We start from the raw sequence: 15,696 nt of genomic DNA on the forward strand, positions 1-15,696 counted from the left end.
AAAATAATTTCAATGTTTTACTCTCCAAAAATAAGCGTTGTGCAAATATGAATCTTGTAATCTTAAAATTGTTTTTACAATGATGGCCAGGATGACCACCCTCCACTTCCCAATGCGCTTTACACCGATACCCAGGAGAAGAAGCTCCTGCTCAAGCAAATGCAACCTCTCTCCTTTAAAGGAGAGAGGTTCAAAGGTTGAGAAGGATGCTGAAGTTTGGATTGAAGGGATGGACGATTATTTCTCTGCCGCCGGTACTGGAGTAGCAAATCAGTCTATGCTTGCACGGTTTCGCCTCGTCGGAGATGCTAAGCTCTGGTGGAAATAGTAGTTCCGTGACAAGGAGGTCACCGAGCATTCTCAAACGTGGGAAGACATCAAGCAGGCAGTGAAGGAAAGATATCTTCCCCCATCCCATGAATCCATAAAGATGAATGAGTTTTTTAGTCTTAGGCAGTGCAGTTTACTCTTGAGGACTACTATTCCAAATTTATCACCCTTTGAAAGTATGCCCCAACTATGACTACTTCCCAGCAAGTGGCTCGTTTCTGCAAAGGGCTAAATGAACCCTTAGATTCCCGCCTTGAAGCAATGAGGCCAAGCACATTACAGGATGCTCTCATACGAGGTTACCTAGCGCTTCAGTCCTAGGCCACTTCCTTGGTCCCTCATCCACTGTACCAGAAGCTCACCATTTAAATCAAACCGAGGCTAGTTAAGACCTCGACCGACCTTGCTCAACTTTATCAGCTAGGTCTCCACGACCTCATTCACAAGACGGTCAAAATGCTTCCCCAGCATTCTTGATATAAAATAGTCATTTAAAAACATGTCATAAATATAATTTCTATAATGAACTCTCGTCTTTCCACATCAATCTACATTACTTAATCCACATTCATTTCATAAGCATTCCCATTCTCATCCAATCACATCATTTTCCATCTCAATGCTTCTTTCCTCAATTAACCTCATCATATCTCATCCACTCGCATTTACCCATACATCTCTTCAACCGCCTAATGCAAGATATATTCCGTCCTTACTTGGATGAATTTGTGCTTGTTTTCTTTGATGACATCTTAATCTACTCCAAATTAATGGAAGAGCATGAGGAGCATGTGCGTAGAGTTCTGCAATTGCTGCGCAGACACAAACTCTATGCCAAGAAAAGCAAATGTACCTTCTTTACTCATCAAATTGAGTATCTTGGATTCATCGTCTCCAAAGATGGCATCTCAGTAGACCCCGCCAAGGTCAAGGATATTCTAGAATGGCCACCCCCTAAATCAATTCGTGAAGTTCGTGGATTTTTGGGAATCACGGGTTGGTATAGGATTTTTATCAAAGATTATGCCTTGGTAGCTGCACCTTTGACGGATCTTCTTAAGAAGGATTGCAAAATAGTGTGGCTACCAATCCATCAAAACAGCTTTGATCAGCTGAAGGTCATTATTACTTTTGCTCCAGCCTTAAAGCTTCCTGATTTCTCCAAAGAATTTGAAGTGGTTACCGATGCTAGTAGTCTAGCACTTGGTGGTGTCTTAGGCCAAGAAGGAAGACCAGTTGCCTTATACTTCCCGCAAGCTGAAGCAATATGAAGCAAATTATGCCACCCATGATTTGGAACTCTTAGCAGTTGTTCATTGCCTCAAATTATGGAGGCATTATCTCTTGGGAGGCAAATTCCAGCTTGTTACTGACCACAAAAGTCTAAAGTGGACCTAACCTCAACATGCGGCAAAGGAGATTGATTGAAATTCTACAAGAATATGATTTCGACATCAAATTCTGCCCTCAGAAAGATAATGTGGTAACAGATGCACTTAGCCGCAAATCTTTCTTGAGTGCTATTTCAATGCCAAATAATATCATTCTGGTCAAGGTGGAAGAAGTCTCATCTCATGATCCAGATTATCAGAAGATGATAAAGTTAGTAGAAGAAGGGGGACATTCAGAGAAAGAGAAGAATCTAATCAAGGGATACTCCACTCACGAAGGAAGCCTCTACTTCAATCACAGGCTATGTATCCCTAAGGATCCTGCTTTAAAGAAACTAATCCTCTATGAAGCTCATGATAGCCGTGCTCTGTAGGACACCCAGGCTATGCAAAAACATTAAATGCCGTAAGAAGGAGCTTTCATTGGGCAGGCTTGAAAAATGATGTGCTTCGGTACTTGAAGCAATGTCTCTCATGCCAAAGGATCAAAGCTGAAAGGATCAAGATGCCTGGAAAACTTCAACCCTTAGATATTCCCCAAATGAAGTGGGAGTGCATTAGTATGGATTTTGTCACAAGTCTCCCCACTGTTCAAGGAGGATATGACTCCATTCTGGTAGTAGTGGACTTACTTACCAAAGTAGCTCACCTTATACCAGCGAAGAAGACCTTCAAAGCTTCTGATGTTGCTCGAATATTCATCAAGGAAGTCCTCAAACTTCATGGTCTCCCAAAAAGGATAGTAAGTGATCGGGATTCTGACTTCACTTCAAAGTTCTGGCAGTCTTTATTTCAAGCCTTGGGAACTCAACTTTGCTTTAGCACAGCTTATCATCCAGAGACCGATGGCCAGACTGAGAGAGTCAAACAAGTAATTGAAGACATTCTCAGAGCATACTGTGGACGGGAACCAAGAAGGTGGATTCAATACCTTCCTCTGGTAGAATTTGCCTACAATGCATCTTATCATCAAAGCATAGGAATGTCACCATTCTATGGGCAAGAATGTCTGTCTCCTCTAAATTTCTCTGATCCAACCATAAGAGTTGAGGCATCCAGGAAAATGCTCGAAGAAATGGAGGAACAAACCAAGGCAATCCAAAAGGATATTAAAGCTGCCCAAGATCGACAAAAGCATTATGCTGACAACAAGAGGTCTAAAAGGATCTTCAAGGAAGGAGACAGAGTTCTTCTATGAGTGCGACCCAAACGAAGTTCTCTATCACTTGGGAAATATAAGAAGCTCAGCCCTAGGTACTGTGGTCCCTATACAGTTATCAAGTGTCTAGGTAAAAGTGCCTATAAACTCCAACTCCCAGCCCATATCAAAGTCCATAATGTATTTCATGTAAGTTTGTTAAAACCATATGTCCCCAGTCTCGATCATATTCTTGATGATAAACAAGTTGTAATCCTAGGGAAAGGCAACTCCGAAATAGAACTCTTGTAGAACATCTAGTACAGTGGAAAGATTACCGTGAAGAGGATGCAACTTGGGAAGATGAAGCTACACTCTTAAAGGATTATCCCGAATTCATGACGAGATGACATCTCAATTTCTTTAAGGGGGGAAGGATGTAACATACCCATCTTCACTAATAATAAAGAAATGTCCATGTAATTATGAGTTTTTATGGTATAAAAATCAATGATTTTATTATTTGAGTCATTTATACTTAGAATCTTCAAATTCTGAGCCCAAATTTGGAATCTGCGTGTGATTTTACCCTAATATAGGATTTTACAGCATCCAAAACGGACACCGAATCAAGCCTATACGCAAATTTCAGTCATTTTAGTTCAAAAACGGTGACCTTTAAACCTTAATAAATGCACGACCGGGCGTTCGATTGACGAACGGTCTGAACCCCTACGACCAGGAGAACCTCTCAGACAAAAAAAAAAATCACCCCCCGGGCGGTTCAGCACGCAAATCGAGGCGGGCGCCCCAAATTTGGGTATCCCGCCCCAAAATTTGGGCCGTAAATACTTACTAGGGTGCCCGTACGATGGCCGCCCAAGAACCAAAGGATGGCCACCCACTGTATGGTCCACACGTACCCCTACGTGGACACCCATGCTGCCCCAGACCAGATAAGGTACATGCGTACCACTCCTTTCCCGGATAACCGACACCGTACCTTTCCCCTAGACCCATGCAGGCCACTGATCCATAGCCTTTGACGGTACACCGTCCTTCGTCCTTGCTTTGTGCAGTGCCCGTACCCTCACCCCTCAGCTATATAAACCCCCGAGGTGCTCCACAGACGACACGCATCTCTGTGCTGCGTATGCCCTGTTGTACCGTCATCCGTACCACCATCTTTCCCTGTGTAGCGTACTTACTGTAGTACAGCTGCCCCTTGCAGCCACCCTCTCACACCCCCTCATTTGCCTCTTTTCAGATAAGCTCAATTTCCTCCATCCCCCTCTTCCTTAGAGGCAGTGTCCTTAACTCTTCTCCCGCCCTGTGTGAATAGACTTACAGCAGCCCTCTCAGCCCTCCTCCACGTTTTTGCCCTTAAGGACATCTCACAATTCCCCCCCCATTTGCGTAGACTTTAATAAGGGTTTTTTGCCTTAAGAAAGGGTTCGTGCGCCATATTATTTTGCTCATACGATGAGCAAACGAGCTCGGAATTCAGATCCGACTGAAGCGTTTCAATCGTAGCAATGAGATCTACAAGGCGACGCCTAAAATGGCCTCTTCTAGGAGACGTCAAAATATTGCCTCAAGAGGAGCGCGCAATAAGGAGATGAGGGAAGATGCTCCCAATGCGGCTCCAACCCTCCCTTTTCAAGCTCCTCAAGGAAATGGTGGCCAGGTTAGCTTGGTTAATTTTTAAGAGAAGAGAATTTCCTTAAATTAGTGTTAATGAATGGTATCTTTTTCTTTTAAAATGACAAAATAAAAATTGTATGAAGTTACGAATTATGTGATGCTGTATTCGATAAATTGTGTTGAAATTGTTATCTTCACGAATTGTGAATGCTATAGTTAATAAATTGCATTGAAGTTGTTATCTTTAGAATTCAAGATTTTTTTTTTTGGCTTCAACGCTAACTCCGTTCCGTGCTTGTGTAGCCGGGCGGCGTCGTTAGCAAAGCCCGAGAATAGCCCAAGGTATCCCTCATACCATTGGGAGAATAAGGATCGCCGATTGAGGCGAGAGATTATGAGGCTGCCTAGTTCTGAGGGCCCAGGCTAGTGCGGTAAATAAGCCCACCCTAGTGTGGAGACATCCCTCTGAGGGGCGGGAGGATCAAGCGATGGAGCCTGAGAGGGCCACAGGCCGGCTTGAGTCCTCGCCACCAGCGGCCGACGATGAGGTGTATGGTCCCGTAGGGTTTTGCCCAGCATGTAGAGGCTGGAAGGCCGAATTCTAGATCATCGACAGTATAAGAATAAGAGAGCCGGTTTGGCTTGTATGGAATTGGTTCATGTATAAACTTTTTATATAAATATATCTTGTCTTTGGTATGATTGCATTGTGTAAAAAGGCTGTTTTAACAAACCTTGTGAAAAAGGGCCTTAATCAAGCAATATGTTTATTTATGTTAAATAGTGTGGTAGGATTAATTAGAAAACAAATTGATGCGTGAGTAGGGTGGAAAGTGGGAGGATAGAATACCCCGACGGTACTATCCTATGGACGGGTGGACCCGATTAGTCGGGTAGCTTTCCAACAGATTAAGTGAAAGCCCTACGCTAGATAATTAGGTTCTTGGGCAACTCTATTTTAGAAGACTAGGCCAACAGTTGTGCCTTGCATAAGATGAGGAAAAAAGCGTTGTCTCTAGAAATCAAGTCCAGTAGTTGCCCAATTTATGATCAATTGCCCTATGGGTGATTTGATGTTTAGAAAATCATGCTCCCCTTGCGGGATAGAGCTAGGTCATACCTATGAATCGTATCCTTGAATCTCTACAGGGTCAAGGTATCGATGAATAGGAAATTTTTCCCAAGATAAGAGTTAGTGGACTATCTTAAGTGTTTCTCCCATTATTGAAGGGAGGAACCTTACACCAATCTGTTTATAATTGATTTTTTCCATAATTGAAATGATAGGGATGGCTACTAGAGGTGGGGATAAAAGAACACCTGCGACCCCAATCTAAAATTCACTCATTGGTAGTAGACTCCTTAAATCTCACTCCAATTCGGTCTATTGGTTTAAAAAATGAGAGGATTCATTTGGCATACAAAGTTTTTATATGATTTAAGATTCTTATGAGAACTTTAGAGGGCCCATTTATTTTAAAACAAAATTGGGGTCCTCTACAATGAGCTCTTTTTGACCTTGTTGGCTGGAATTGTAACAATGTACTCTCAAGGCCGCCGATCATAGGTTGGTTTTCTGCTGAGCTGACTCGCCCTACAAACAGGGATACACAAGCCCTTACGGAATGCTTATGTTTTGTTGCAATGTGAGGCTATTGAGGGCCTCCAAATTGCCTTCTCTTCTCAGCAACACAGGAGCTCTCTTACCCCGCCTCTAGTCTTTTGATTGTAGTCGTCTGGCTTCATGCGCTTTCTGCAAGCTCAAGGCTTAGAGCTTGACGCCCTCAGGTGGGCTACTAAAGCCCTAATACAATGATTACAATGCACAATCACACAATTGTGATTAAAGCCTCCAAAATCTGTTTTGCACACATAAAAAAAACAGATTTTCCTACCTTGTTTGTGTTGATGCTTTCAAGAATCAAAGGGGGCTACCGCTTGAAGTTGATGATGGCTTTGAAGAAGGTCTCTAGGCTCAGCTTCAATGCTTCAACATTGATGCAATCAACCCTCTCTTCACAATGCAATCAGCACACCAATACTATGCTCTCACACAAGGTTTCTCTCACATATTGAGGTTTCCTTGTTCTAATGCATGTTCACCCATAATGGTGTGTTCCACTAAGAGATGAGCCCTCCTTGAATCTCTGAATGTTCCACTCACTAAGAGGATGAGAGGAATAGTTAAGGTAATGATTAGGGTTTTGTCACACAAAGCCACATAGAATGTTGTGCTCACATAGAGACTTACACACACATATGTGGACAGATTTGACACCTTCTTCTTCACGCTAATGTGCCACCCAATGAAGTGATGAATCAACCCCAAATGCAACAATTAGTCTCTCACCAAGAATACCACTTAATGATAATAGAGAATGCTTGTGAGAACTTCATGTTCTCTCCTTGATTCTTTAATCTATGCTACTCTTTTATAGCAAGAGGGAAATATTATGGTTAAAAGGGTTTCGGAGAAAAGTATATTTTCTACATCAAGAGGGAAGGTAAGATTTTTTTCAAGAAGAATGGAGGCAAGGGAAGGATGATGAGAAATGGGGAATGAGGAGTTGGGAAAAGAGTCTAATGTTAGGAAGGTACCAACCTTTTTTTTTTGCAATTGTTTAGGCTTGGGTCTCACATGAACTCACATGCAATTGTTTAGGCTTACACCTCACACATGAACTCACATTTCGTTCATGAATTCTGTGTTCCTGGTGTTCTCCCTTACCAAAGTTAACTAACCATAGTCATCTAGCTCGATGCGCGCTATACACATCGATAGTCCGCCCACGTGTGCAACATAATTGTAGGTATTTAAATGGTTTGTAAGAAGGAAGGCCTATCAACTGTGAATGGCTAAGTTTACTATAATGTGTATGTCCCATCAGAAACGTTGATAGTCCGCCCGTGTGCAAACCTTGCCCGCCCAACTTCCAGGTTCCCGGGCTTTCAAAAGTGTGAAAAGGTTTCGGCTGGTTTTAGTCCAATTTCTTGGTGAAAGACACGAGCATTAAAAGACGATTTGTTGAAGCCTTTTTGACATTCTGCCTGTGTTTATTAATGGGTTCACACCCACCCACAACAACTCCCATGGACTTTAACGTTAATCCTGCATTAATACCATCGCAAGCTCTTAGTCTAAATTTCTAATTAGGTTTAATCTCAGACAGAGCTCCACTCATAAACTACCTGTGATCAAGAGTATTAACATTAATCCAAACTCTTAATTATCCTAAGTTTTCAGCCTTAGAGACTGGAGCTGATTACTCAGCAGAAGCTAAATATCAATTTTGAATTTGCTGCCATGGCCTGGCATCATTGTGTGATGTTAATAGTTCTCTCTTGTTTTTTCTGCTTTTCTAGTTTTCAAGGGGAAAGTGGCTTTGATCAATTTGGGCTCGACCTCGAAAGCTGTAAATACAGATCAATCCTTTCGCGTTTTTTTTTAATAAAAAGGAATCTTACTGGTTTGGATTGATATTAGAGTATTGACCGCGCAGTTTAAGGAGTTGATTTGTGAGGAAAACCCACAATTAAGAATTTGATCCAGCGAAGTAGGAGGAGATAAATTGGCTTAAACAAAGTCCAGAGAGCCCACAAATTAGAAGATTATTTTTTCCAATTATTGCCAACTGATTGTGTGATACTAAGTTTTTGATTATGTCTAATGGTTTGATTAACGTTAATTATTAATTTTCCAACTCATGGTGGGCAGCTCTTCTGTGCGGTGTGGTGAATTGTGTGAGGGGCAATTGTGTGAACTCTTCCTCATTTCCTTTCTACGAGTGCCACTGTGATGATGGCTGGAAGTCCCCCAATGGAGCTTCCTGGGTACCCTGTGTTCTCCCCAATTGTAAGCAACGCCACTCTAATTTTCTTTTTTCTATTTTTCCTAATTTATATAGTAAAATTTCCTCTCTTTTTTTAAAGAAGTTTTTGTGCTAGTGTTTTTTGTGCTAGTGTGCGTGTGTGCTTCGTGTCACCGTCAACAGCTTGCAGGTTTTGAACCCAGTACCTCCTGTATGGGACTTCAACACTTTACTGTTAGGCTGTATCTTCATTGGCTACATAGTAAAATTTTAAGTAGTTTTCTTTTTGAGAAAGAATTTAATGAACCAGAAATTTAAATTGCATCTCTGTTATTGATTTTTCTCCATGCCTTTGCAGGCTCATTTAATTCGGGTTGCTCTAATTCTAGTAGCACAGCAACACCCCCTGCTGCTACTCCAACTGCTGGCTCGTTTAACGGTAAGTGTATTCAAAAAATTATGCCAATAAATTCTTAATTTTCCTCTCAAAAAAGAAAAAAACTATCTCCATTTGAAAAGGGGAAAATAATTAATTTCTTCTTCTCAAAGTTCAATTTCAAGTAAGCAAACATTGCAAATAAAATAACTCTTTATTGTATATGATTTTGAATAGACCATCTTTAGGAGTTTTGATGTGCCCTTTAAACTTTGATGTGTTTAAGCCACCCTATGCTAGCTTCTCAAGGTTCTAATTTTCCTAAAAGGGGTTACATTTTTTAAGGTTCTAAATTTCTTGAAAGTGGTTTTACATTTTTTAATGTTTCAATGGCATCCATCCATAAACTTGATGATTCTAATAACCATTAGGATACATGAGTTGATGGGTGTAAGTTGTTCTTTGCTTAACCATGGAAACCGGTATCAAAAAATGCTATATGAATTACTAGGTGACACTTTTTGGTGCTCAATAGTTGAGTTCATCATTAACTATTATAGCACCATTGATGCTAGTGTCAAAAACTTAAGGTTTCTCTCAGCATGCTATTTAAAGTATAAAAATTCTGAAAAACACTTTTGTTTGTGTTTCTCTATGATCTAAGCACCTCATTAGCAATGCACATAGCCATATTTTGGACACTGCTAAATAAGTTCACCTAATAATGCATCATGATGATACATGGGCAAGCTAGTAGAGATACATTATATCATTTCCTAAATCACATGATCTTGTTGCCTTCGACACTTTGCAACTTGTTTTTTTTTTATGTGTTTCAGTTTGCTCTCTTTCCGTCTGTGGAAATGGAGAATGCATTCCTTCAGGAAATTCCAGTACCAATTATGAGTGCAAGTGTAACCCTGGGTATATAAATTTGTTTAACAATTCAGATGGATACTGTCTTCACCAATGTAAGTGCTTATGATGTCTCTTTGGTGTTGGTGTTTAGGCCTCTTTAGTGCATGTGATTATCTCTCCCCAATACAGGTGCTCCTTATGTCTCCAATGTTAGTAATTATGCCTTCTTAATGTTGTGATGATGCCTTCATAGTGCATATGTTGGTACGTATGCCTCCTTAATGTTGTGATGATGCCTTCATAATGCATATGTTTACTGTGTCTCTCCAATGTCTCCACATTCGCATCAATGTCTTGCTCATAGATTGGGCACACTAAGATGAACCTTTTTGACAGGTTCCATAGGAGCTGATTGTAATATGTTAAACATAAGTGCACCACAGCCACCACCACCACCTGTATCATCATCAGCTCGAAATTCAAATGAAGGTACAAGTCCAAGCCCGAGCTCGTTGAATTAAACCACCTAAAGTAAAGGTATAGAGTCTCATTCTAACTTTGAATCAATGTTAAAGTATTATAAAATAAATTGACACGACAGAAAACGTAAAGGTATCGAGTTATATAGTTGATGGGTAGGGCTAGCCTTCAACATGGCTTTGTGTCCCTTTGTCTCTCTTGAAAAATTGATGAAATCTTATGCAACTGGTGTGTGTGCATAATAATAGCTGCTTTGGTTCCCACACCCCCCTAGCTGCATGCATTAAAGGAAGAACAAGTGCAAAGATTTCAAATCAACCAAGTAGCATCGTTAGGACCAAAGCTCCAAAATAACCTGGCTCGATTGATTTTGCTTTGAGGAGTGGGGATGAGAATGGGGTGGTGCTAGCATTTTGGCTAAAACCATCTTCTTTGACCATGCCCCCTTCTTCTACACCTCGAGGATCCCTAGTAATAGGATAGATAGTACACTACATGGCTTTTGGATTGTCTTATCTAGGACTTGGATTTGTGCCATCTCATCTAGGAGATATAGGAGTCCTTCACAAACTATGAGACCAAAAAGTTGTTATATATGATCCATGAGTAAATTGGATGTCAAGATAACATGCGAGAGAGAGAGAGAGAGAGAGAGAGAGAGAGAGAGAGAGAGAGCTATATTAACATCCTCAAAGAGACCCGAAGGGTCAATGGGAGCAAATGGTGCTACAAATCACCATGAGAATACTAGTCCATGGAAAAGAAACTAAAGACCTAAAACTAAAAATCTAGCTACCTATTCTAAAAACATATGTAAGGTACTACAAGTAGTCATGTGGCTTATAGAATGTGCCAATATGGAAGAGGAGTGTATGCCTCATCCAGTAGGAAGAATCTAATACCCCCCTCCAATGATAGATCATATAGTTAAGATGATGCCCTCTATAATGGGGCCAATTCATAACATCAAAGTATGTCTTGATAGTGAAAGGCGTACGAGAAAGGGTGCACGGCTCACAAAATGAATAGAGGGGGAGGGAGGGAAATTTTGTGTGTGTGTGTGTGTGTGTGTGTGTGTGTGTGTGAGAGAGAGAGAGAGAGAGAGAGAGAGAGAGAGAGAGAGAGAGAGAGAAATGTCCCCTATATTTATTGATGATTCTTTCAAAAGATTATGCTATTTTTAAGTGTGGTGGTGTTTTTTAAAGCCTTAGTCTCCTCTAGCACCTCAATTAGAGGAGTTATAGGAGACTCTGTTAACTGTATATTCGTTATTTAATTAACTAAACCCATTAATTCATTGTACTACCCCTAATCACATGCATTAACCTTAAAAAAGTTAGCACTTATTTTTTTGAAAGTACTATCAATAATGAAGGCTAGCTAAAAGCTCACGGATGAAAGAAGTAATAATGAGAAAATCCACTTTCAAATTGTGAAATCTACTGGGCAAACTCTTCTTCACATTACATTGGTTTCACATGAGCATTTTGTTTACTTTTGTTTTGATAGGTACGATGCGAGCATCTCTACACAAGCTAATAATCATGTGGGCACTTGCATTGGGCACTTGCATTGGCTAGACTATATTTTTAGCCAAGATGAAAGGGTTTCTCTTTGCCCTTCTACATAATAACCACAAGTGATACATATTATGGTTATTGTACATTATTGTAGTATATCTTCTTACTTATTTGTGCAATCATATTATGGTTATTGTAATGTCATTATTGTAGTATACCCGCTTGCTTATTTGTGTAATCATATTATGGTTATTTGTAATGTCATCGTTATTGTAGTATACCCGCTTGCTTCTGTGTGCAATCGTTGGTGCACTCTTAATAATTTTTGGCAACTCATTTGATTCTACTTGTATCTTGTTAACTTAGGGTTTTTACAAGCTACCCCCCATTTTCTCATATAGGTGTTTACAAGATACCCCCTTGTTAACTCAGGTCAGGGTGTTTAAAAACTATCCCCCTTTCTCAAAAGGGTGTTTAAAAGCTATCCCCCTTTTCTCAAAAGGGTGTTTACAAGATACCCGCTTGTTAACTCAAGTCAGGGTGTTTAAAAGCTATCCCCCTTTTCTCAAAAGGGTGTTTACAAGCTACCCCCCTTTTTTCATATTGGTGGGGAGATGAATGGGGAAGACTCCTCATCCATGAGAATCGATGGGGGAGATCTCCTCCTTGTCTCGGCATTTTTCGTTTTTTCCTCTAAGTGTGTAAAGAACCTAAGTTAATTTAGTACCCTAAGTTATCACAAAAGATATTTTGGCACAAGCAAGTATTTCAGCATTTTTGGTTTAGTGTATCAAAGACTAGTTCCCACCACAAGTAAGTATTTCATAATTTTAAGTTGCACAAGAAAGAATTTTATCATCGTTTATCAAAGACTAGTCCCACAAGTAAGTAACTTATAATTTCAAGTTGTAGAAGCAATAATTTCATCATGTTGAGTTTATTGGATTTATAAAGTAGTTTGGTATACAATATAGGCCCCTTTGCATCATTGACCTCTCTAAACGAGGCATTTCACAAGAAATAAGGAGGTGCTATGTAAGCCACATTGACTTTTAATTGAAAGGTTATGGACCTACCATGGATGCATTAGATAGTTATGCATAGTTATATTGATACATTGTTGTGAGGGATAATTTTTTCAAGTTGTACAAAGATCTTGACATTGGGCTCACAAAAAGCCAAAGTTTTAGTTCTATTGATACATTGTTGTAAGGGATTAATTCTTCAAGTTATACAAATATCCTGACATTGTTATTAGAGCATTGGGTACAAGTACTTAAAGAAGCTCACAAAAATCCAAAGGGTAATGAAGACAAGGACATGAAGACCTTTGGGAAAAAGATGGGTGACCTTGGTGAATTTTCTACACCACCACAGGATTGAATCTTTGATCAAGGGCAAGGAGTTAATGTCACCTTTTTGACAAAAACCACCTCTGCTCATGGAAAACCCATGCTTCATGATAGAAAGCCACTTTTCACTTCATTGCCTCTCCTTCAGATCAGAAGCCACCAATGTAATCCTCATGCCTTGAAACCCTTAATCCCACTCTCAATTACCATGCTTATGTAAAAAAGTTTCTTCTTTATGATTCAACAACATTGACAGCCTTCTCTTCTTTTTTTCTTCTTGCGCTCAAATTCGGCGCAATGGACCTGTTCTTCCACAAAATTAGCTAAGCCTCGCTTCACTATGCCAAGCCTAGATTTTAAGGATTTAAGGCCTTTGAATTTAAGGCAAGTAGCAACCCCCTCTTCCTCACTCAATGGTTTCACAAGACTCCATAGGTTTTTTTTCATTAAGTGCCCTTTTACTTTAATTTTCCAAGTATGAAATCCTTGGCCACCATTAAACTTATCCAGAACTTAGAAGATGAGGTAATAACTGGTGATGCCATGAGAGTGGTCTACTTGAGTTTTTGTGGATTTTGGTTTAGAATAATTACTAGGGATTTTGGTTTAGAATAATTACTAGGGATTTCCTTACAAGCCTGCTGAAGAAGATTACAGAAGCTAGGAGCCTAGCTCTCAATCAGCACTAAGTTATGGAAGCAGTCAATCTACCCTGAGATCTACACCAAGTTGTGAGCGATCGATTCCAATGCAACAATTCCGGTGGAGGTAGGCAGTCAAGTTATGGAAGCAGGTAATCTAACTCGAGATCTACATCAAGTTGAGAAATGGATTCCGATGCAACAATTCGGGCGGAGGTAGGCAGTCATTGCAGATATCCTTGGTCATCTTTGGTGAGGATAGTTGCCATGTCGATGCCTTTTTAATGAGCCTTATATTAATAATATAAGGCTTATCAAGCCTTAGAAAAAAGGCTTAGAAGGATTGAAGACTTAATGCCATGTGGCTATAGGCTTGATTGCAATGTGCTTTTATACATAGGGCTTATATAGCCATGAGAGCTACACTCAATGTGACTGGATACATTTCTGGGATAACATCATTGCTTATGGCATTTGGTGGTGGATTACATCTTTGATCTTAGACTAAAAGATATCCTATGCAAAATAATTAAAAAGGCTAGGGACTACAAGTTGGGCTTATTACAAGTATTACCATCATTTGAGCAATTTTCAATTCCATCTATTTGTATATAAGGTTCACACTTTTTTGTTAAAATCCTTCTACATATCTTTCATGATGGCACCACCAATCCTCAACCCTCTACTATTTAAGAGCAACTCATAGCACTTCGAACCTAAATAGTTGTAGAGAAAGGTAGATGCAAAGGAAGTTAGAGAACCGCTCAAACCATAGAAAGAGGAGTAGAAGTGAAGATTCTATAGATTTTTTGGATGATCAAATTTATAGCAACTTGTAGCATTTCTAACCCAAATAGAAGTAGAGAAAGGGAGATGTGAAGGAAGTTAGAGAATTGCTTAAAACATAGTCGTAGAGAAAGGGAGATGTGAAGGAAGTTAGAGAATTGCTCGAACCATAGAAAGAGAAGTAGAAGTAAATATTTTGTAGATTTTGAGGATGATCAAATTTGGAGAACCATAGTGGCTATAGGTCTGATAGAGCCAACCACTATATTCCTTGACAAATTCAGTTGTACTAACTTAATTGAATGCACTTTATGCCTAATTCAATGCAATTATTTTATTTTTAATGCAACTGCCACATTCAGGGTTAAAGATCTTCCTAGATTTGGCCAAAGAAAAGGGAATGAGCATTGTAGATGTGCCATAATTGTGGCTTGTAAAGCAAATGGCTATACGCTTCTCAAAACTGCGAATAGAAAGTGATTTTTGCGTGGTTTTTGCTCAGAATCCTGCTAATTTAGGTATCTTTCCATCCATTTTTTGTGTTTTTGATTCAATAGAGAGCTAGAGCTAGTCTCAAGCTATCTATTGGTGCCTACAATGCTTAATGAAAACTAACAAATTAAGATTAATATATGGATTAAACTTAAGTACAAACTTAATAAAAAGAAACAAAAAATCAAAGAGTTGCATGAATGTCAAGAGCAATGTTGAGCACTTGCTTCTCTCATGCTCGGTGAAGATCTCAATGCTCCGATGCTCGATCAACCTTTAATGCTCCATGGGTTCCCATCAACAAACAAAAACAAGCACAAAATCAAGCAACCAACAATGGATTTGTGCTCTAACCCAATCAAACAAGGACTCTAGCAAATGAACAAAGTGGAGGACCCTAAGCTAAATGCATTCTCCACCAATGGTGCATAAAAGATGTTAAACCTAACATACTACCTTGAATACAAGAGGGAGAGAGAAGAGAAGAGAGACACATGCAAGGGTTAAGTCTGGAGAGTTGCACTTAGCCAACCCTAATGAGGGTTAACTCCTCGATGTGAAGGCGCTAGGGGCTCACTCCACCTCTGCTTGTGTCACACAAGTGGAGATTCAATTGCTAGTAGTAGGTAGAGAGCAAGAATGAGGGAGCTATGGAAAGCTCAACCTTCACTTCATTCCACATGCATGCCGGAGGGACTTGGTAGAGAGCAAAGAGAGGGGAGAGAAGGAGAGAGGTGAGAAAATCACCATCCCTACAAGCACACACCAACAATCAAGCATGCAAGTAAGCATACATCCACAAGCTCAAATGAGAGAGAGAGAGAGAGAGAGAGAGAGAGAGAGAGAAGAGGCAAAGCTCAAATGAGACTAATGGGATTT

At 40.0% G+C, this 15,696-nt stretch overlaps 1 protein-coding gene across 5 annotated transcripts; it reads left to right on the forward strand.

Moving 5' to 3' along the window:
• The first annotated feature begins 7,567 nt into the window (after nucleotides 1–7,567).
• LOC147618239 (uncharacterized) lies at nucleotides 7,568–11,813 on the forward strand. 5 transcript variants are annotated; one of them, XR_015262150.1, is made up of 7 exons: nucleotides 7,568–7,916; nucleotides 8,219–8,356; nucleotides 8,671–8,751; nucleotides 9,528–9,612; nucleotides 9,698–9,755; nucleotides 9,943–10,035; nucleotides 11,536–11,813. XR_015262150.1 is itself a non-coding variant. In XM_086775112.1 (6 exons), the coding sequence occupies exons 1-6, from the start codon at nucleotides 7,808–7,810 to the stop codon at nucleotides 11,604–11,606; spliced, it is 624 nt and encodes a 207-aa protein (XP_086631238.1). In that variant the 5' UTR covers nucleotides 7,575–7,807; the 3' UTR covers nucleotides 11,607–11,809. The 5 variants fall into 5 exon arrangements, 4 of the variants coding, with proteins under 4 accessions (XP_086631240.1, XP_086631238.1, XP_086631242.1 ...); XM_086775112.1 differs by lacking the exon at nucleotides 9,698–9,755 and having other exon boundaries at nucleotides 7,575–7,916; nucleotides 9,528–9,659; nucleotides 11,536–11,809; XM_086775116.1 differs by lacking the exon at nucleotides 11,536–11,813 and having other exon boundaries at nucleotides 7,575–7,916; nucleotides 9,943–9,997.
• Nucleotides 11,814–15,696: the final 3,883 nt, after the last annotated feature.

This window comes from Cibotium barometz, chromosome 35 (genome assembly GCF_041138505.1).
Source record: "Cibotium barometz isolate CiBa-2024 chromosome 35, ASM4113850v1, whole genome shotgun sequence".
Taxonomy (NCBI): domain Eukaryota; kingdom Viridiplantae; phylum Streptophyta; class Polypodiopsida; order Cyatheales; family Cibotiaceae; genus Cibotium; species Cibotium barometz.